The sequence below is a fragment of the Pseudomassariella vexata genome (assembly GCF_002105095.1).
Source record: "Pseudomassariella vexata strain CBS 129021 chromosome Unknown BCR38scaffold_15, whole genome shotgun sequence".
Classification (NCBI taxonomy): Eukaryota; Fungi; Ascomycota; class Sordariomycetes; order Amphisphaeriales; family Pseudomassariaceae; genus Pseudomassariella; species Pseudomassariella vexata.
The window spans coordinates 674146-695299 of record NW_024467970.1 but is presented as its reverse complement, the minus strand read 5'-3'; the positions used below and the strand labels follow the sequence as shown (position 1 = coordinate 695299).

General features: G+C 49.6%; 3 protein-coding genes across 3 annotated transcripts; 1 reads left to right on the top strand and 2 right to left on the bottom strand.

Moving 5' to 3' along the window:
• Positions 1–4440: 4440 nt before the first annotated feature.
• Positions 4441–6159, bottom strand: BCR38DRAFT_446856 (uncharacterized protein). The gene is made up of 2 exons (XM_040861119.1): positions 5415–6159; positions 4441–5344 (listed from the first exon to the last, which is right to left on the bottom strand). Exons 1-2 carry the CDS (start codon positions 5849–5851, stop codon positions 4909–4911), a joined length of 873 nt encoding a protein of 290 aa, XP_040711688.1. The 5' UTR covers positions 5852–6159; the 3' UTR covers positions 4441–4908.
• A 408-nt stretch (positions 6160–6567) lies between these two features.
• On the bottom strand, positions 6568–9021 carry BCR38DRAFT_399950 (cytochrome P450). The gene is made up of 5 exons (XM_040857726.1): positions 8288–9021; positions 8109–8229; positions 7687–8052; positions 6938–7630; positions 6568–6871 (listed from the first exon to the last, which is right to left on the bottom strand). The coding sequence occupies exons 1-5, from the start codon at positions 8556–8558 to the stop codon at positions 6706–6708; spliced, it is 1617 nt and encodes a 538-aa protein (XP_040711687.1). The 5' UTR covers positions 8559–9021; the 3' UTR covers positions 6568–6705.
• A 2403-nt stretch (positions 9022–11424) lies between these two features.
• BCR38DRAFT_527394 (uncharacterized protein) lies at positions 11425–13018 on the top strand. The gene is made up of 4 exons (XM_040865392.1): positions 11425–11655; positions 11731–12233; positions 12295–12365; positions 12445–13018. Exons 1-4 carry the CDS (start codon positions 11479–11481, stop codon positions 12861–12863), a joined length of 1170 nt encoding a protein of 389 aa, XP_040711686.1. The 5' UTR covers positions 11425–11478; the 3' UTR covers positions 12864–13018.
• Positions 13019–21154: the final 8136 nt, after the last annotated feature.

Genomic DNA, 21154 nt, shown 5'->3' with positions numbered 1-21154 from the left:
ACTTCCACCCACATAATCAGAAGGTGCTGTGTGGGGTCCATGCCAACCCGAAACCTTTTGGCCAGAAGCTCCGTTGGTAATGCCCTTTCAGCTCCTATTATCTAAGGACCACCACAACGAACCCAGGATAGGACGACGAAACTCATCCGTGTGCGTCGCTCTCTGCGTCAATGCCGCGTGGTCAGTCAGTGTTCTTGGTATAAAAATGGGGATTTCGTCAGTGCGTCTGAGGCTCCGATAGTCAGCTTCCTGCTTCATGATTGAGCTTGCCGTGAGGGCTTGTGCTGGTGGCTTACCTAGGTACTTCAACTGCCTTCTTCAAATTGCTGAAAGATAACATATGATGCTGGTGAACCTAGTGAGGCGGACGATTCAATCGCAGTGCCTGTGGTTGAGATCAATGGGACGCATCGAAGGCCGGCTGAGCCGCCTGTGGCTAGAGATGCCGTGAAGTAATTGATCTTCACATCGTGTATGAAATCCGAATTGCGCCAGGCTGTTGCTCCAAATGCATGACTCTGAAGTTGTAAAGAAAAAGGATTTCGGAAGGGTTGGAGCCGCTGCGTCATCTTACGTAACCGTCCCAGCCCATCTCCACCATAGTTCGCGCAAATTGTTCAACAAACGTTGGGAGAGAACGGGAAGGAGTCGATCAATCGATCTCGATCCCGAAGTGCTGTATATGTGCCACGGCACTCAGAAAATTGCTTTCATGTCGGCGGCTCGAGAAGAGTTTCGTGCGTGGTAGGTGATGGCGAGGCTCAAAAGCGTTGTGACCGCCCAGCATTTTTTGTTTGTTCGGACGAGCTCTGACACTCCAATTGGTGCTAATCGCTGCTTGACGGGGGTGCTGGTCAGGACAAGATGCGAGACGACTCCCATGGAAGGGAACGTCGCCAGGAAGGCTACAGGGTGCCTTCGGACGGCATCCAGGTATAATTCGTGGTACTGGTATGAAGATACCATTGCGCTCTGAGAGAGTTGTTGGTGAGGTAGTCAACTGTGTGTCTCAGATGTTGGGAACGAAGAGAGGCTCCGCTATGCTGGCGTGGATTCTATGATTCGGGATCGGCAATGGTAAGTGTCTATTTGTTGATGTGTCGAACGTCAGAGAAGTTATAAATCTAGATGAAGAGAAGATACAGATTGATTATCTAGATTGCTTCCCGCCTCAGGTTCTACATTGCGGTGTTTCTTTCCAAGTTTGCTTTGATTCCACCTTAGCACGGACCCCATACTACGTTGTACCCTACCGTAATATAGCTTCATGTTCGCCTTCAATACGATCCGCTCTTCCGTTCCACCAGAATAAACGGGTTTGTGGTTTCATCTGAACACGACGTGGCACGACGTGGCTCATTTGTCACGGTGAACTGATATCGAGAATCTAGCTTGGAATGATAGTTCTTGGTTCGGTAAAGTAGGTCGTTGCGCTCGTCGGCCCGTACCTACATGAGCTGATCTAGGTCGAATTGAGGCTCAATGTGTTCCTGGAAGTTCGTAAGCGCGTCGATGCTTCGCAAAGTAGGGCCGAGGTCTGTAGGTCCTCCCCTGTTGCTGAGAGCATATTGTGGATTTCTGGCCACTCCCGTAACGTTCAAACCCCTTTTGGCGGGAGTCGACCTCAGGCAAATTACTGAGCATCAACCCCAATCACACCTCCCAACAGACCACACGTCCAGCGCGATCTGTAGGCACACATTGGACATGGGGAACTCCGGATATTTGTCATGCTTCGTACAAGAGAGTCAGAACATGGCCAACTAACCGCATTGACCTAGAAATGCAACATCGGGATTTCAAGACCAAGGCAACTTTCTACCTGGTTATCTTAACAATTAGCTATTATCATGGGAAGAAATCTTGCTCAAGAGACTACTATCAATTCGTCTGTTCGTGAGGCCAAAAAGCTAATGGAAATGTTCTTTCCCAGAACGCTGCTGCCTACGCGACTGGCCGCCAACTTTTTAACGATGCCCGACGCCGGGGTGGAGGCGTAACAAGTGCCGAAGCCCACGAATAACAGTAGAGACTAGCAAATTTCCACGAGAGCTTGCCTGTCAACTGGATTCTTTACAAGGAACTCTCTAGAAAGGCTCCCTCTAAGCAATTCTTAATAGGCGTCGCCTAGGAGATACTTAAGGCTACTGGCGATCCCTAGCCTTTAGGTAAGAGATAGATCGATCGGTTCCGTAACCGTAATTGGTTAGGCATGTGCGATTATCGATCGCGTACGGCGTAAGTACTCCTACTATAAATCCTAGGAATCCTTTTACGTAAGTATTTCATAGTTGTGACGGTCAACCCTCGCAGACTCACTACAACCAGGTGACTTACAGCTGGAACACCTGCCGTGGCAGTGTGAGATGGGAAGCCAATCATAACCCTTGTAGGAGCCCCGCCAAGCGTGGATGACTTAGTCGCGTTCCCTCAAACCTAAGTTGTCATCTTCTTTCCTTCGCTCCTTAGAGTAGAATCTTCGTCGATAGCACCTAATCGAGGTCTATACCAATGCGATGCAACCCAGGTCGTGACAATAGTAATATTACAATATTTCGAACATTCTATATATATTCTCTTATATGTAGGCTCTTAGCGTAGCAGTAGCCTAGTAGCGTTAGAAATATTAGTTCGTAATACCTAAGCTTTAACGTTAGCTATTGAAACGGAGTCAGGCGGTCCGGCCTGGCCCCACTACACTATAGAGCTAATTTATATATTAAGGTATTAGAGCCCGCTTTTACCAATAATCATATCAGATTCGGTTAGAGAAAGAGTATTATTTTTAAATGTCGTTTATAATAGAGCCTTATTGAATGTTAGGCAACCTTGGTGGGCTTTGCCAAGACCACCAAGGTTACCACGTGACTTAGCCCTTTGGGGACTAAGTCCAACTTTCGTGCTCGATAGCATTAGATAGAATGTCATGCTTTTACAACCTCACAAATATTCGACCACTATTGCGTGTAACAAGTAATTTCAGGATATTTCAAAAGCTAATATATAGGCTAGTAGGGTACTTGATAGCTACTCTATAACTATAACGATGATGCGAGTGTATATAGGGGTAAAATGTATGTATTAGGAAGTTAGCTAGCTAGCAAGCACCCTTGCAGCCCTATCTTATCTTATCTACATAAATTGAGAGATAACGTAGGTCCACAAGCGAACGGGTCACGCCAACTAGCAAAACATGGAATTCAACACGATTTCGCAACCACAACGCCGTAAATCAATTAAAACTACTCAGAATACTCTTGCCCAGATGATTCTATCTCTACCTGACAGGTTCGCGCATTATGCCCGGTCTTCCCGCATACGCCACAGCGCCGTTGCCGTGGCTGGCCACGATTTGATCCAGCGCTATTTCCACGCATTTCCTGCTGTACTGGCTGCGCAACGTCCTTTTGATCTTGAAGATTTTGTACGTCTTGTGAATTAAGTGATCCTCCAAGCCGTACTCGTGTTTTTTGGCCCTGCGCCGCTTGCTAATTAGAGCATTTGCCTCTCGAAGTTCCGCGACCTCAGCTTGGAGTAAAGCCATCTTATGCATAATACTCCGCGCTCCTTTCGAAAACTGATCGATAGCATCGTAAATTGACGTTGGGGAGCTATTTTGATGCCTGGCAATTCGAAATTTAATAAATTCGGATTGCGAAGTAGCCTCGGTTGGGTTGTTTGGCGTCCGAGAAGCCTAAGGAAGGGTTTCCCGCGTAGGGGGCCGGGAGGACGTTGGAGTCTGTAATTTCACATCCAGCTTCTCAATAACAATATCTGGGCTTAAAGGCACAAGCCCAGCCCCTTGAAAGCCTGCACGAATATTGCTTTCGGTCAGGCTCTTCTTGAACGCGTCGCAAAATGCCGGAAGAAAGTCCTCCTTTGTGATATGCGAGTCGCGTAGCAGTCGGTTTGCCATATCTTCAACAGTACTTAGCCGGGGAGGAAATGCTTGCGAATCTAGCTTAATTATCCTTTGAATAATCGTATTTTCTTCTAGTTTTGTTAAATTCCGACCGTTGGCTTCGATATTGCGACGTGATTGACGTTTTTGAAGACGCGCCTGGAGAGTAGTATTCGAGACTTTGTAGATTGTTGCAGCACGTCGGATACTAAGTGTTGAGTCATTTCTGATAGCCTGAGTTGCAAGGAGTAATTGAGATTCTTTTTGAGCAGAATCCATCGAGAATTAATTGCGTGGTAAAGTTAGGAAGTTTAGTTCTATTTTTTGCTATGGGCGTGACCCGTTCGCTTGTGGACTACGTTATCCCATTAACTTTAGTACTTTAGTAGGTGAATCAACTTGCCATGCGACCTTAGAAATGCCATCATTAACACCGGAAGCCATCTCAATCGTGACACATGGGAATCATCCTGTTGAAGCGGTGTTGCGCATGAAAAGCTGACAAAAGCTGACAACCATCGAAGTGAAACAGCGAAAAACCATATATTTACACGAGAACGGTAGTTGAAATCAAGTGATATCATCATCCAAGCCTGTGCATCAAATAACCAGATGTGTAAATCACGCGAACACAGGCTCGAGAGCATTTCGATCGCCGTCGGCGACAAACGGTTGGTCGTTGCCAACGATAAGACCCCATAGGAACCAAGCTTCTTGGTTTGTCAGACATGGCCGCCACGATACACTCGAGCATTCGTTACTCCGAGCACTTACGTGACAGTTGCAAAGCCCTGAGATTCATTCAAGTGGATGAAAAGAGGTCAGCGAAGTGTCACTTCTTACCCACTGGTTCAACCATCAACCTCTCACCTCTCGATAGATACTGATATTTAATAGACGAAGGGCATATCCTACTAAGCGCATGGAAATGCTTCATTTCCCACCAAATAAATGCCATTAACGCCCCTTGATTAGTCATCACACAGCACTCTTGAAGCAATGCCCACTCAATCCTGCATTAGCACGGCGCTCTCGCAACCGGAATCATCAATCCCTGAGTTCAAGGTAGTCTTAATCCAGCAGTAATTATTGGCCGTCCCCTGTTCACCTCTGTACATCCAATTGGCCCCGAGACAGCCCGCGTACTCGGCGCACGCATCTATGCATTCCTCGAAGTCTGTCGCAGTCAAGTTGTGAACGTCCCCACCGACGTAATTCCGGTTACATTCCCGCCGAAACACCTTACCCGTGTCGGCGTGCGTGTACCTCTCACCATCAGCTGCCGGGCACTCAATATGGACACCTCCTGGGCCGCTTGTCGTGACAAACGTTGGATTTGCACTAGCCGACGACCTTGTGGTTGTCGTTGGTGTTGTTGGTCCTGAGCTCGTTATGGTAGTCGTTCGGGTTGGGCTTGGGCTTGTTGTTGCCGACTGAGGAGAGCTTTCATCGAATACCTGTCAGCGCTTATGTCGACGTGGAGGCAAATAGCTTGGCTGCGCATTATACGTACCTGGCACTGTCCGAGTTGTTGTTCCGAGAAGAGGTCAGAACTCCTCCCAAGACGCCCCCCAGAGTTGCAATAGCAACGAAGAAAATGGCGGCGAGCAAGTAGAAGAAAGTTCTCCTCTTAAAACCGCATATTGTCTCGCGCTTCGTCGAAGCTACACTCTTCTCAAGGCCAGCTTCACCTGCTGCTCCATTCTGAAGAGGCCGCTCCACGTCGCTTCGTGTAGCATCGTGATCGCCGTACGGGTTATGTGCGCTTCGGTATGTTGTTGATGGTAATGAGGAGGATGGCCGAGCGGTCAGGACTTGTATGAACTTTTCATCTTGTGGAACGACCTCCGGGAGATCTGATCCAGCGTTCGCAACTTCCAATCCTGGTTGAGATACCCGAGGGCTCGGGGACTGCCAATTCCTGGCTTCTGATGAATAGGGTGAAGGCATCGGACCAGCTTAGGACCTACTGTGTCTATCCGCAGTTCTGAAGCGACTGTGGCAGAAATAGTAAAGCAACTTGAGAATCAGATGCTACACCAGGCCGATCGAGCATCGGAAAAAGCGGAGGTAATGGGAGGAAATATTAGGACCTTGGGCATATCAAACAGCGTTCATTGTGTCGTTCCACTGTCACGGACCCCAAGATTTTCTGTGTATTCGGGTATCACCTACAGGGGCCTGTTGCAATGTTAACAGCTGCATGACCCGTGTAAAGGTTACTTCCACTTTCTAGCTAAGCAGCCATTGGATGACTGGTAGGGCTGAGAATCCTGCAAGTCTTTTCCGGAATCCTTCACCAATTAAAATCCATGACATACTCAGGGGTGGGCGGTTGGCGAGAACCACCGGATTCATCCATACGCTTGTCGTCAGGGCGCAGCGCTGGCTTGTGGGACGTCGAGGATTCAATCACGACCAAACGGGGCAATAATACTGTCAGCGCCAAGCATTATATGCAGAGGCGATCTCTACCCGAAGCGCTGAAGCAGTCTAGTGGTTCAGTTTAGTTTCTCTGTGCAATTCAACACGTCGTGGGTCGGACTCAATGGCCGCGTCTTGAGGAGGTACGGTATTGAATTCATCTCCATGCGACATGGGGGCGTCGGCTAAGGTTTCAGATGATGGTCTTGATGGCGAAAACCAGCAATTGATTGATTAATAATACAACTATTCAGGGACGAGCGGCTCAGTGTTAAATTATTGAAGTGGTCTTTTAGCACACCTCGCGGGCTTCGGGGTCTATGCTGCTGAACGACACGACAGCGAACTGATGCGTTCCCAGAACCGCCAACGCTCTCCAGCTACACAATTGTAACCCTCACGCCCTTACTTCCATCCTTCGTCAAGGGTATGAACATATCGTGATCATATGCCACATCCTCCAGGTCGGTCTCGAACAAGCGCATATGCGGGAAGACCCGTAGCGTGAGCGCCGCTAGCGCGAGGTGGATTTCGCAGAGAGCCAAGCTATCGATCTGAGTCAGAGAGGAAGCTCTATTAAGACTTTGCAGGGGGTTCTGTCCCATCACTTACTTCATGCCTAGGCACATCCTACCGCCTTTCGAAAAGGTGAGCATGGTTTTCTCCAGCTCCCTATTTCGTTCCATGTTCTCGTCAAGCCATCGCTCTGGAATAAAAGAGTGTGAGTGCGGGAAGATCTGCTCGTCGTGGTGCACGAGGACGGCCGACATGCCGATGGCATAACCTCGAGGAATTACATAAGCGACGTCGACAGGCGCCGAACGACCCTTGGGCGTCCACTCGCCGCGGTACAACAGGTTCTCCTCGGTAGGGATGCGAGCGCTGCGGGCTGAAACGCCGTACGACAGGCGCAGGCCCTCCTGGATGACGGCGCCCAGGTAAGGCAGCTTCTCGAGCGTCGGCCAAGCCGGCAAACTCGTCGGGTCATCAATGACTTCGCGCAGCTCCTGTGTCAGGCGCGCGAGCAACTTGGGCTGGGTCAACAGGTGGAAGGTCATTACTGAAAGTGCCCAGCTGGTGGTTTCGGTACCGGCGCCGAGCACCGCCATGGCTTCGTCTGCAAGCCGCTTGAGCGACTTTTCCTCTGGAGGTAGGTCGGAGTTGAGCAAGGAGCCAAAGACGGTTTCACGTTCTTCCAGGATTCCGGCATCGATGTCGGCCTTGGTCTTCTTGATCTGGTTGGGTACCGTGGTGTTAATCGTCGTTAGGAGCAGTGCCACATCCTCAGGCAAATAGTTGATAAAGCTAAGGGTTATTAGTGGCGCTCCTCTCGAAGGATCCGTACGACCATCGGAACTCACAAGTCGGCCGCGAGAGTTAAGTGCTTGAGATGCGGGAAGAAGCGAAACAAGAAGGTGGTCTGCAGAGACGAGTACAGCGGTGCACGGAAGTTGGGCTCCCACGACTTCTGCGCAAGGAAACCGAAACTACTTCCGAAGCAGTAGTCGGAGATGGCGTCCGAGGTGAAGCAACTGTATGCCATGGTGATGTCGATGGGCTGCATCCTGCCAGACTCGGCAAGCAACTTGTTGCACATCCGCTGGACCAGATTCTGGATTTCAGGCTCTAGCCGCGCAATCTGAGCCCTGGAGAAGAACTTGGCGAGCGGCACGCGGCGGACGCGGTGCGCGTCGTGGTCAGAGGTTGCGAAGCCCGAAAGCTCTATGCTAGTTGGTCTGGTTTAGCCTTCGTTGTTACCGGAGTAGCATCAGGGGGCACTTACGTCGAGCCGCTGACCTGATGAGGCGGCTTATCCCGCTTCCGGCCGCCGACGGCGAAGATCTCATCGATGAACTTGGCATCGATGCAGTGCACCTCATGAGGACTGATGCGAACGATGGGGCCTAGACATCACAATCAGTTCCGATCTGCTCGTGGCCTGGGGTACGGTAGTCTTCTTACCATACACTTCATGCATCTTCTGGATCTGTTTGGTATAACAACCAAACTTGATGCAGTCATAGTAGAATTCAGGCAAGTACGTCGCCGCCGCCAGCTTCGGCCCTGGGATGCGGCTCAAGGGGTGGAGAGGCGAGATGTTCCACGCCGCCCGGAGCAACTGATACGCCACCCAGACGCCGACGAGCAAGAGCGCGTTCCGGGCCGTCAAGACGGCGCCCACGGCCTCGCGGGAGGAGGGCACCATCTCCACGAAAGAGTTCTGGATCGTCATGATTTCGATTTGACGAGGCCAGACTTGATTGGCCGGGTCTCTCAAGTTGAAAAAAGATCAGGCCCCGACTTCAAACTGACGAGGAGAGCGGGAAAACAAAGAAACGCACAGGCTGTTGGCCAGCTCCATTGCCTCCGTTATACGTTGCTCAAGCATTGCGGGCATGACAAGATGCGGCCAATAGACCGAGGTGCAAAATCAGCAGCCATTGGCGGGAGCGGAATTCATAACTGCGGGGGACGTATCGCCTGATAATCATTTTCTGTATTACGCACAGGTACTGCGTGGAAGTGGATGCTCTCCAGTCAAGGTGGAACCGAATCTCCCTCTACTTAGATTGGCATTGCCGCCAAGTCTTCATTCATCCGGTCTTTGAAACAGACTCTCAATAATCTGATCAATATGTGTTGAGGGACACACAATAGAAATGAAGTGTATTATGGTGAGGAAAGAAAGCTAGGCTGGTGTTGTTGGTCTGGAACTAAGTACTGGTGGTGGCTGCGCAGGTACCACCTCTGACAATATGCAACGACAGTGTCTTGTTCTGTGTTCCATAGGGCATGTCGTTTCCTCTGACTCCCACTAGGCTCTCAAGAACTTGTTAAGATGAAGGGGTGCTTCCCTAGATCTGCTTGGCATATACTCGTAGGATTGGTTGCCCTGAGGGTGATTGGCCGCTGTAGCATCATGGTATCATTTAATGCAAAGTACGAGGTATATGAGTTCTATTGGATGCACGATTGGGGGGTATGATTCTGCAGCGGAGGATACTAACGGGTAGTGGGTTAGGGTGGTAACTACGCCTGATTTTCATTACCGTATAATCGGAGCTACACGTCGTAGTACCAGCTACCTTTGACTTGTTCTATTGGATGAACAATCTTGTGATAGTAGCATCTTGCAGCTGTCAAGCCGCATACCCAGAAGGTTTATTCAACGCTGTAATGCTGCTATCGACTTGAATTCTTTACTATAGTACACCTCTACCAGCTCTCTGCATGAAATGATAATGCCGCCCTCGTCCCGCCCATACTTCATTAAGCGTGGTGGAAGGGCGACACTAACATGCAGAGGGCTGGTAGAGGTGTACTCAAGGACGATCGTCATAACGGTCCTGTCAAGGACAGAAAACGGGGCGACCCACAATACTACCCAAGACGAGTCAAATCTGAACCGGAAGCGGAAGAGAACCGCATCGCTGGTTTGACAACGGACGACCCGGGGACAGGGACTTGGGAGTTCAGACGTTCCAAATGTCCCCTCTTGTGTTCGAAGATTTGTATTGATTTTTTTTACTCGTGGTTTGGTTTCCTTCTCTTTTCCCTCCTTTGAACTCTTCAGCAACTGGGATAGGGCCATCGTCAAACGCTCATTAACCTTGGGTACTTGAGTAGTTTTGCCCGCATGCATGTCTTACGAGTCAACGCTTCGGGGCTGATCATTCTCCACTATTCGTTCACAGCGGCTAAACTGATATCGGATGATAAAAGGGTCTTCGAGGGCATTGGTCTCCATTCACATCAAACTAATCACCAACAAAGCCTCGATTCTTCCCACTGTTCTCGGGTCACACTTATCCACCCGCCCCGGCTAAGGCTGAAAAGAAGTCTGTGAGTCTTATCAAAAAGTAGAGTCCGGGACGGCCCGGAACACGGCCAAACGGCTTTTCATCCGGTGCTGTTTGATGCAAATGGCCAGCAGAGATATAACCAGTCTTTCTTGCGTCTTTCGCCAAGAACTAGGGCAAACATGTCACTTCAGAACATGACTTGCTCGTCTGTTATTGCAGATCCCAATGTTCAAACTATTTTCGCTAATCTCAGTGTACCGCATTCCTATTCCATACATACTGCAACATCATCCCATGCTGTTCTGGTTCTTGTCTTGATGTGAGCTTCGGTGATAGTTGCTATCCATGGACCTAACAAGATGCAGGACCTGCCGGATACCAAATCTGCTCTCGCAGAAGTTCTGCTACTCCATGATTTTCTCGCGAGCCTTGGTCGTCACTGGTTCAAACCGTGTTCCACATGAGCAGGCCCGTCGTGGAAGTCCCCATCAAAACGGCGGACGACCGGGGAATTGGAACCCAAGTGAAATTTCTGATAGAATCTTCAGCGCTAGGCAGTCCGGGTATCTTTACTACAAAGTCGCTTGCCAGTCGGTTACTCTTCCGCCTGTTGGTGTGGGCGGAGGGGGGCCCAGCTGTGGGACTTTACTGTGTATCCATTTATTCCCTTATATCCACTGTGACAACCAATAGAACTCTTATGTTTGAATGAGTGTCTCCGTCTCATCCGCGGAAGATCCGACCCTTGCAGAGTTCGTCGAGCAATTCTACTCTAGGAACAACCCTTTGGTGTTACTATTGCAAAAGTTATCCAAACCTCGAGTTGATACCGCCCGAGTCCATGGCTCTCAACCATTGCATCCCGCTAGTATGGCTAGGTTGAACGGCAATCTATTGATCTAGTGCTGGTAAGCAATGGTAAACTGCAACCGACCCACGTGGAAATTCCATGAGGATTAGTCCCATGCATATTGCATGCAGCGGCAAGGCGCGGTCTGGGCCGGCATCTGTTACGCGGATGCTACGTAGATCCAGGGGTGCTTTCGCCTCGATTGCAGACTGGCCGGCAGAGAACTCTCAAAGGGTGGCCCGTTGGTCATCCTAGCCTACAAGTTTTGTCCGCAGGGTTCACAACCTGGGGTGAAGAATATCAAAGAAAGATGACCTGTCAAGATAGTATCCGTGGACCAAGGCTCGTGTTTGGCATCGTGTATACATGCAGGATCCCAGTCAAAAGCTCTATATCATACGATGCACTGCCAGCAACCGTCTCTGTAGTTTTTCGATATTGGTTCTGCATTTGCTATAGCCAACCATACGCACGCCAGGTCGTGCCCATACGCGGACAAGATGGCAGATAATGGCACCGACGCGAGTTACATTCCTTTGACAGGACTCTCGCTCGCAATCGTTGTATCCTCTTTAATATGCCTGGTCCTATCGGTGACCGCCGTAGGAATAAGGACATACGTGCGACTCGCAGACAAGTTATTTGGCCTGGATGATAGCTTGGTACTGGCTGGAACAGTAAGACGACACTCAACCACTCTCCCCCTTTATGAGAGCTTGACCTGGAGTACTTTAACTGAACACCTGTCGCAGCTCGTCTACGTTGTCGATGTGGGTCTGGCCTGCGACGCCGCCTTTATGGGCGTCGGCCAACCCGACTCCAAACAGAACGCCTTCTTCGCTGAGGAGAGTAAAAAATACTTTACGATATGGATTCTAGTCTACGTCATCGGCCTTGCCACTATCAAGAGCTCCATCTGCGTCACCATGGCACGCATTGCCGATACGCAAACTTTGTACCGAGTTGCCGTCTATGTCCTGCTCGGTATCACCTGGACCTCGTTTTTAGTCACGTTCATCGGTGTCTTGGTTTTCTGCAGGCCAATAGAGGGGAACTGGAAGGCGTCCTTGGTTCTGTCCGGAGAAGCTACCTGTGCGTCCATGGAGACCATGATTGGACTCAGTCAGACCGCAACGGGAACGACAATTGTGACGGACTTGGCCTGCGCCATATTGCCAGGCCTCATATTGTGGAAAACACAGATGAATTTGCGGCACAAGCTGGCCGTGTTCGCCCTCTTGTCCTTTGCTTCAACGTGAGTGTCAAGCTTCAACATTGCAGGTTTCGAGCAACTGACCATTATTTGCTTGTACTAGGGCGTCTATTATGACCATGATTCGCGCACCCTATATCAATCACTACAATAACCCTGAGGACAATCTCATGTGTCAGTTTGTTATGCCCCTGATATTTACGCTCCCAAATGCTCAACCCCTGAAACTGACGTCGCACTTTCTTGTCTCTAGTCTGGGTCGGCCACATCGTGCTCTTTTCCAACATCGAAACTGGCATCGGCTGTGTCGCGAGCTCCATCCCTGCCGTCCGCAGCTTCATCCTGCGCAAGAATAAACCGACAGAAAGCACGGACCAGACCCCCTCGAGCCGTCCCAAGTCGCTCGTCACATTCGGCAGCGCCCCCATTGCAAGGGGGCAGAATAAATCTCGTGACCGGTTCCGTAACTCGACTGACAAGGGATTGAGCTTCGCCACTGTGCACCACAATCAGAGAGATTGGGAGCGTCTGCATGACGGGGACTCGGATAAGGCGATGCTGGGCGAGGATGAGGTGCCTAGTAATGAGGTTGGAGCTCATACGAATACGATTGAGCTGTCGAATTCGCCTGAGCATGGGAATACGCTTTATGCTAGTAGCAGACAGGAATAACGACTCTGTTCGGCACAGGGGAAAGCGCTCTGTCCAATCAACTTGGTCATAGTCCACATAGCTGGGTAACCAACGGAACTTAACTGCCCCCTTAGTAGTAATTATAACCCGTCTTCGAGAGAACAATACGCCTAAGCTGTGGAAACAAAACGAGTACTACCAACGTATCTCTACTTTCCAGGTTCCTTGTCCAAAACTGTCCACACCACCTTGATCATGTCACGTTTCATGTAAACTTCTATACAACCAGGTCTCCACGCCCCTTCTTTATTCGCCACTCTGACAAGTGTAAACACTAGCGAGAAGCGCAAGTCCAAGTTTATCAAGAATATAATTTTCTGGCCGTGTTACTTTCTATGAAGCCTGGATTCTGTCACATCACCGTTATCATCTTCTCCAACTTGGTGCCTCCATGCGTATTCAAGGCAGTAGTGAGAATCTTTGCATCACTGCCCCATTACTGCGCTGCCATTCCACAAAATTTCAGTGTCCCAAGACCCCCTCGACACTGGGATAGAGGCCACTACCTCAGTGTACCAGCAGATCATCTCCGAACGAAGTGTTCCCTCCAAACCAGAGTAAATCTCTTCTGAGGTTAAGAACTGACGTGTCAACATAGCTGTGTCTATTACCAAAGTCGACCCGCCCATCACGGTTTCTGTGGCGGCCAACAACCCATGCGTGGACGTTTCAGGTACAAGTTGATACCTGAAGACTTATCTCCAGGTGACCTTGGCGGAAAAATGCAACAATATGCCAGACCTTCCTTTGATCTCCATCGATGACAACGCCAACGAGGCGAGTAATGCGAATCAGCTGACGCAGCTAAATGGACCATGGTTCCCGGTAGTCTCGACCCTGGGGATTTCGCCGACTTTAAGACCGACTAACCGCATTGACCACCTTTTTGCATGCACCCCCATTTTGCAGGGAATTTCTACGCCTCAACAACACGACGTCTCTCAATTTACCTCGCAATTGCTCCCTGTCTACGTACAAAATAGCTAATCCAGTGGAGAATAGTCTGGACAATTTTGAGCAGCGAATCGAACGCGCTAAAGAGCTTGTCTATCAGGGCTCTTCCCAGGCCGTAGCAGCTCATCGGTACGGTATCAAGGGGACTACACTGTCCTACCGTATTCGTCACGGTAATTCGCATCGCGACGCCGCCTCCAGGCAACAAAAGTTGACTCCAAAGCAAGAGGAGGTTATCGTGAACTGGATCCTACACGAAGAAGTGTGTGGACGGGCTCCTAGCAAGCGTTATGTGGCCGACTTCGCTGCCGAAATCCTCCTTGCTCAAGGGGATAATAATACACTCGGCCAACACTGGGTGGATCACTTCGTTAGCCGCCATCCACAGATACGTACCAAAATTGGGCGCGTCGTAGATGCTAGCCGAGTTAGAGCGTCCGATTCGAACAAGATCCGAGACTTCTACACCCTCCTCGAACGCTTACGTACGAAGTATCGTATCAAACCCGACAACGAGTATAATATGGATGAGACAGGTGTCCAAGAGGGGGAATCTGGGCATGGTACGGTTATTTGGACGTCTAATTCATGCCGGGTACGCGTATCAAAGTCGGACGCTTCGTCGTGGTGCTCCTGGTTAGAGTACATTTCGCATACCCAACGGGGTACACCTGTCTGTGTATTTTCCGGCAAGAGAGTCCAGGCACAGTGGTTCCCAGACCAAAATATCCCTGCGTGGGAATACACCGCGACGAGTAAGGGCTGGAGTAATAAAGTTATCGCAAATAGGTGGTTAGATCAGGTTTTTCTCCCCGAGACGAAGCCTAGGGGTACCGAATGGCGACTCCTTATCCTCGACGGCCACCAGACACATATTCATGCCGAATTTATGTGGAAAGCCTACTCGAATAGAGTCGCCGTGCTGTATTTACCCTCACACTGCAGTGACGATCTCCAGCCGTGCGATGTCGGGCCGTTCTCACCTTTGAAAACCTACCACCGCCAAGAGTTAAGGGCTTACGCTTCCTACAAGGCTACAGCCCCAATTTACAAGCAACGTATGCTAGAAGCATATCTACGTGCCTCGGAGAGAGCCTTTACTACGGAAAATATTAAATCTGGCTGGCGGAAGACTGGTATATGGCCCCTAGGCTCCGAAGGACTAGTCGACGTATCTTGTGATCCTCCGGAGCCTCATACACCAGATCCTCCGCCTCATATATCACCACCTTTAGTTGCTTTTACTCCTCAGAAAGCGCAGCAACTATCTAGCCAACTATAGTCGATAGAGAAAGCCGAGGGCGGGGTATTGTAAGATTCGTACCCTAGTAGGTGTCACGGTGAGCACAATTGAAGAGTCAAAACACTCTAATGCACTGTATTGACTTAACGATTCTCGACAAGGAAAGAAAGAGAAACTAAAACAGGCTGGCTCACATCTGAGGATCTTCAATCCCGCCTTCAGATGGCCAGTGCTCCTACGGGTCCACAGCTAGTGGGTTTCGTGGCATCGTGACACCGGCCGTCACAGTAGGTAAGGCGGGCAAGGCCCTTACACTCCAGGCCGCCGAGAATACCAAATTACGTATCGAAAACGAGCAACTGTATAAAGAACTCGATAAATACGCTCCAGATATACGCCAGCCCGTCGAGCCAGACCCGAATAAAGTATTCGTTAACTTATCAGCGATCCGAACAGCCCAGGACAAGCGAAATAAGCGAATATGGCCTATTTTACCGGATAAGCAGTTAGAAATTGATACTTTTCTCGAAGGAAGGGTCCCTCTTAAAAAGAGGGCTTATATCAATCTACTTTAGAGTAGTCTATGCTTCGCGTTATGAAGATTAATTACTAATATCCTATGTATATAATAGGTATGTGTATAACTAATCGTTTTCGCCTAGCAGTCCGTCGCGGCTGTATAATCTCCTAAGGACCTTCGAGAGATAGAAAAGGAGGCCGAAAAGAAAGAGTTTATCGTGCCCTTCGTCGGCGAGTTCGCGCTTAAGGCTTTTGGGATCACCGCTCTCACCTGCGCCGCTTTGATCGCTGGTGAGGCGGGTAACACTGGCTTCAACATCAGCAGCATCGTTGAACCCTGGCAAGGCCCTAAATGGTGATAACCTCGCCACCATGAGCTACCGGCTTTTTGCCCAGGCCGCTACTATACAGAAAAATATTTCAAGTTGTACTAAGTAATAAATTAGACCTTAGTATGGGAGTTGGACAATATGGGCCCTGTGGGCCATGTGGGTCCTATACTTGCCACTATCGCCACCTAGAACGGCGACCATCCCCACATACCTCTATTACGAGAAATGTGGCGAGGATAGAACATTCCCTACTTATCTATATGCTTCTACAACTTGTCTGAATTAATCAGCAAGTCTACCATTCATTGACTATATAAAAACCCTTTTGTTTCCATACATAGACCCTCGAAGAGAGGACCAGAGTTAGCTACAATACATACAGGTTAGGCATATGTGCCCTCCTTTTGCTCCTTCAACGGGAACATAAAATCCAAGTGTTATGAGCCCGGTGTGCGTTTAAGCCACTGGAAAACCTTCAAGACATTCTCGTCGATTATCTTTACATAGCAACATGGCTTCTCTCACTCTTTCCGGGAAACTGGACGAACCTTACCAGTACGAGGCCTTCTATTTCAGAGCCAAAGCAGAAGCCCCTCTACTTTGGAACAACATCGATCCGAAACTCCCTGAATACGAGGTCGTGCCCTTGCTAACCAAGCCACTGGTCCCGTCGGTTAGTAAGGTCAAGGCCGGCGCAACCGATATTTCCGACCTCGACGCCGTGGAATTCAACAAATATAGATTTCTAATCGAAATACGCAAGGAGAAGCTTGTTGAATATCAACTTCAGGATGCCCAAGCCCAGAAGTTCGACGCTTGGCTCTTTAACAACGTTGCGGATCGACACCACGCCCTATTCCGTAGCAAGCCAACCCTTCGCGATAAGATGTTAGCCATTAAGGAGTACTTTAAGCCAGGAAGCCAACAGTACAAAATGGAGGTCGATGGCCGCTTTCAGAAGCTATGCCAACCTCTATCCCAAGGGAAGAACATCCAGAGCTGGCTCTCTGAGTGGTGGACGACCTACCTCGAAGCAAGGGAGCTTGGCCTACCCTCCATATCAATGTACCACGCTCACTACGCCTTCGTTACTGCGGTATACCCCGTAGCAAGCGACTTCGCAAGCAACTGGAAGCACGACATCGACAAGGAGCTCCAGAACCCACCAGCGAAGCAAATGGAAGTCGAGTCTATCTACAATGCCTTTGCAAACCACCTCCGTTGGAATAAAACCTTCGGAAACACATACCATACCATCTCAAGAGGCGCTCACGCAGCTACTCCTACCCTAGACGGAAAAGAGCCACCAGCAGCCTCTACAAACGACAAGTCACGTACATGCCTATGTGGTAGTCACCACCGGTATAGCGCCTGTTATTACCTTATCGAGAGCCTTCGCCCCACTGGATGGTCCCCGAACCCGGGCAAGCAGCGAGAGATAGAGGAAAAACTGAAGGATGAGAAGGTTAGAAAGTTGATCGAGAAAATCCAGCTACGAGCGGCCAAAAGAGCCAACAGCAGTAGCAATAACGAGAGCAACGATACCATACCAGGCAAGGCCTGAGGGTACGGCGCTGGCAACAACGCCAGCGCACCCACCAAGCAGTTAAATACTGTCAATACGATCCACGAGGTCTCTGCTTTTACTACAGGCCTCCAGGTAGACTATCCATTGAAACGATCAACCCTTTACGACACTGGAAGCAGCATCCATATATGCAACCAGCATTCCCGATTCAAGAAAATCAGAAGCGCGTCCCCTACAGACAAAATCATCAGTGGAGGTATTCTTCTAGATATCCTCTTATGGGGTGACGTCGAAATCCAAATACGACGACCAGGAGGAAAGTCTATGGTATTTACCCTCGAGAACGTCGCCTACGTCCCCGCCATGCATACAAACCTCGCCTCTGCTAGGTTGTTCAAGAAAGCCGGCATCTATTACGATATGGAACATGAAGCTTTGTATTACATTCGGGCAGGACATCGGAAACCCCTCTGTTACCTTACAGAAAAGTATAACCAGCCGATTCTCGAATACATTCCCTTAACAAACGACAACGCTGCCAACGATGATCTGGAACCATTTATAGCCTCCCAACGCGCGACCTATAGCAGCGCCTTTGCTACCGACGAAGCAGATGTGGAAATTTCCACTGAACCTTCAGAATCCGACTCCGAACAGGTATCTGAATTCTCCGAAGATGAGAGGGTGTCAATACCACTAGAGCCTGCATCTATACCTACAGTAGATACTCCAGGGATGCCGGGTATCGACCTAAGGCCCACAAATCCGTTTGAGCAGAAGCAGGAGCTCCATGGGAACGATTCACGTCGACCTCAAAAACCCCTTGACGGTGACGCTACACTCTGGCATAGACGGATGGCCCATCTTGGCCCCAGAAGCCTAGAGAAGCTTGTGTACGCAGTTACAGGCATAAAGATTAAGGCGCCAACTACGATCCAGTGCGAAGACTGCTCTCTCGCAAAAGGGACACGCCGCATTACACGACATCCCAAAAACCGAGGATTCAAACCCCTGGAACATATGGATATTGATCTCTTCGAATACGAGACAGCCTACGACGGACGAACTAGGGCTCTAATCGGCACTGACCTAGTTACCGGAGTACGGATTACATATACCCTTCGACGGAAAAAGCACGCCTTTCCTGCCCTTACAAGCCTTGTATCCTACATTAAGAGACGGTATGACATTGACGTGAAAACAATTACGTCAGATGGCGAGAAAGCGTTCGGCAAACATTTTCAGGAATGGATCTTGCGTACCGGCATACAGCATAACCAAGCACCACCATATACCAAGGAGCCGGTAGGCGTCGCCGAACGAGCTGGGAGGATAATCAATACCAAAGCGCGTGCCATGATAGTTAGCTCACGGCTACCGCCAAGCCTGTGGCCAGAAGCTGTTGAAACAGCTACATATCTAACAAATCGGACACCACTTAAACGACTAAAGTGGAAAACTCCTATCGAAGTTCTCTCAGAATGGCTTGCCAAACGAGATAATCTCCCGATTCAAGACCACCGCCCTCTAGTCTCTCACCTCGTTGCATGGGGATGCAAGGCTTATCCCCTTACCGAAGACTATCGAGCCGGAAGGAATAAGTTAAAGAAGATGGAGCCTCGGACATATATCGGATACCATGTTGGGTACAAGAACCAGACTGTCTATAAGGTCTGGATCCCGACCAGAAACAAAGTTATATCCATACGAGATGTAACCTTCGATGAACAAGGAGTATACGATCCATCGGAACATTACACACCTCTCCGGATTAGGGAAATCGACGATGAGATCCAGCATATCGAAGTTGAGGCTAGTAATGATGATACAGCCCTGCAAATCGTGCTCGGATACAATGGAACAACTGAGTCCAGCGTTGACGAAGCAGTTAACGACATCTCTAACGCTGAGGGGGTGGACCACCGAGAACCATCAGAGCGAATCGAAGACTCTATTACCGTGGCAGTACCTCCAGAGCTTATAGCCGACAAAGGATTGCTACCAGAACAACTGCCAACACCAGACCCATCACCAGACCCATCGCCAGATTCTCCAATAATACCGCTAGCCCAGCAGCCACGAGCCACTGGACGAGGCTCCCGTATGCTTAACGAGATACGATCAGAGCTAAATCCGAATCTTTTGCCGAATACAACTACAAGAAGCCGTCGAAACCGCCATCAAGCCAATACAGCGGACGTCTTTCAGGCTATCCCCAAAGCTCTCCGCAAATATCACACTTCTAGCCCCCAGTATACACCACTGAACGCAGCCTTTACTACTGCAATCCAGCACAAAAGGCAACATCGGAGAAACCTTCCTCCACCTCCGAAGAACTGGGCCGAAGCACAGTTACACGCTCTCTGGACGAACTGGAAAGAGGCTGCTTTAGCGGAATATAACGCCATTAGCCAAGACTCGTGGGATAAGGTACCGCTATCAGAAGCTACCAGCCATTTCATAATCCCCCTAATGTGGGTATTTACCTACAAATTCGATAAACACGGATACCTCGATCGATACAAAGCACGCCTTGTTGTTAGAGGAGATCTCCAGCCACGATCAGACCTAAACGCATACGCATCGACCCTAGCTGGACGATCCTTCCGGATGCTAATGGCTATTGCTGCAAAATTTGACCTCGAGACGCGGCAATTGGATGCCGTAAACGCCTTTACTCATAGTAAAATCGATGAAGTCGTCTACGTCTACTTCCCAGACGGTTTCAAGCAACGAGGCTACTGTCTACGGCTCAAAAGAGCCCTATACGGTCTCCGTCGTTCACCTCTCCTATGGCAACGCGACCTAGCATCAGGCATGACCGAGTTAGGCCTTAAACAGGTCCCCGAAGAGCCCTGCATCCTTACGAACGGCAAGATTCTAGCCTTCTTCTACGTAGACGACATCTGCCTACTATATCGCAAGCAGGACGAAGCTCAAACCAACCACTTCATTCAACAGCTAATGAACCGCTTCCGACTAAAGGACCTAGGAGAACTTCGCTGGTTCCTAGGCATTCAGATCATAAGGGATCGGACCGAACGAAAGATCTGGCTTTCTCAAACCTCGTATATCGAGAAAATATGTACCCAGTACGATGTTTCCCTTGATCGGAAACGTATCCCCAAAGTACCTTTGTCGCCTTATAGAGACCTCTCTAGATACACTAGACAGGCTAGTCCTATCTCTCGACGAGACTACCAAGCTAAGGTAGGCAGCGTACTATATGCGGCTATAACCACTCGAACGGACTGCGCATTCGCTGCTTCAAAGCTCGCTCAGTTCAATAGCAACCCTTCTCCAGAGCACCACCAGGCTATCGACGACTGCCTTACATATTTGCTATCTACCAGATACTACGCCCTCGAGCTAGGAGGAGACGACACAACTAACGTCCCTCGAAGCTTCATAGTATCCAGCGATGCAGCATTTGCAGACGATCCCCACGATCGCAAAAGCTCTCAAGCCTTTATAATGAAGCTCTTTGGAGGACCCATTGCTTGGCGGGCAAGCAAACAGGATACAGTTACAACCAATACCACAGAATCCGAGTTATTAGCCTTATCACAAACCGCCAAAGAAGCCCTTGCTATGGAGCGACTATTTGCAGCTATAGGTCTCGACCTTCACGAGAAGTTAGTAATAGAATGCGACAATACTCAGACCATTCGCCTAGTTACAGAAGAACTAGCAC

Excerpts from the sequence above, each read along its gene's own strand:
- BCR38DRAFT_399950 (XM_040857726.1), bottom strand. The coding sequence starts at position 8,558 with ATGACGATCCAGAACTCTTTCGTGGAGATGGTGCCCTCCTCCCGCGAG. Across the intron at positions 8,053-8,108 it reads CATCAGGTCAGCGGCTCGAC|CATAGAGCTTTCGGGCTTCG; the intron begins GTAAGTGCCCCC and ends CAGACCAACTAG. Across the intron at positions 6,872-6,937 it reads AGGATGTGCCTAGGCATGAA|CTTGGCTCTCTGCGAAATCC; the intron begins GTAAGTGATGGG and ends TCAGATCGATAG.
- BCR38DRAFT_527394 (XM_040865392.1), top strand. The coding sequence starts at position 11,479 with ATGGCAGATAATGGCACCGACGCGAGTTACATTCCTTTGACAGGACTC. Across the intron at positions 11,656-11,730 it reads GCTTGGTACTGGCTGGAACA|CTCGTCTACGTTGTCGATGT; the intron begins GTAAGACGACAC and ends CACCTGTCGCAG. Across the intron at positions 12,366-12,444 it reads CCCTGAGGACAATCTCATGT|TCTGGGTCGGCCACATCGTG; the intron begins GTCAGTTTGTTA and ends TCTTGTCTCTAG.
- BCR38DRAFT_446856 (XM_040861119.1), bottom strand. The coding sequence starts at position 5,851 with ATGCCTTCACCCTATTCATCAGAAGCCAGGAATTGGCAGTCCCCGAGC. Across the intron at positions 5,345-5,414 it reads AACAACTCGGACAGTGCCAG|CTCTCCTCAGTCGGCAACAA; the intron begins GTACGTATAATG and ends ATTCGATGAAAG.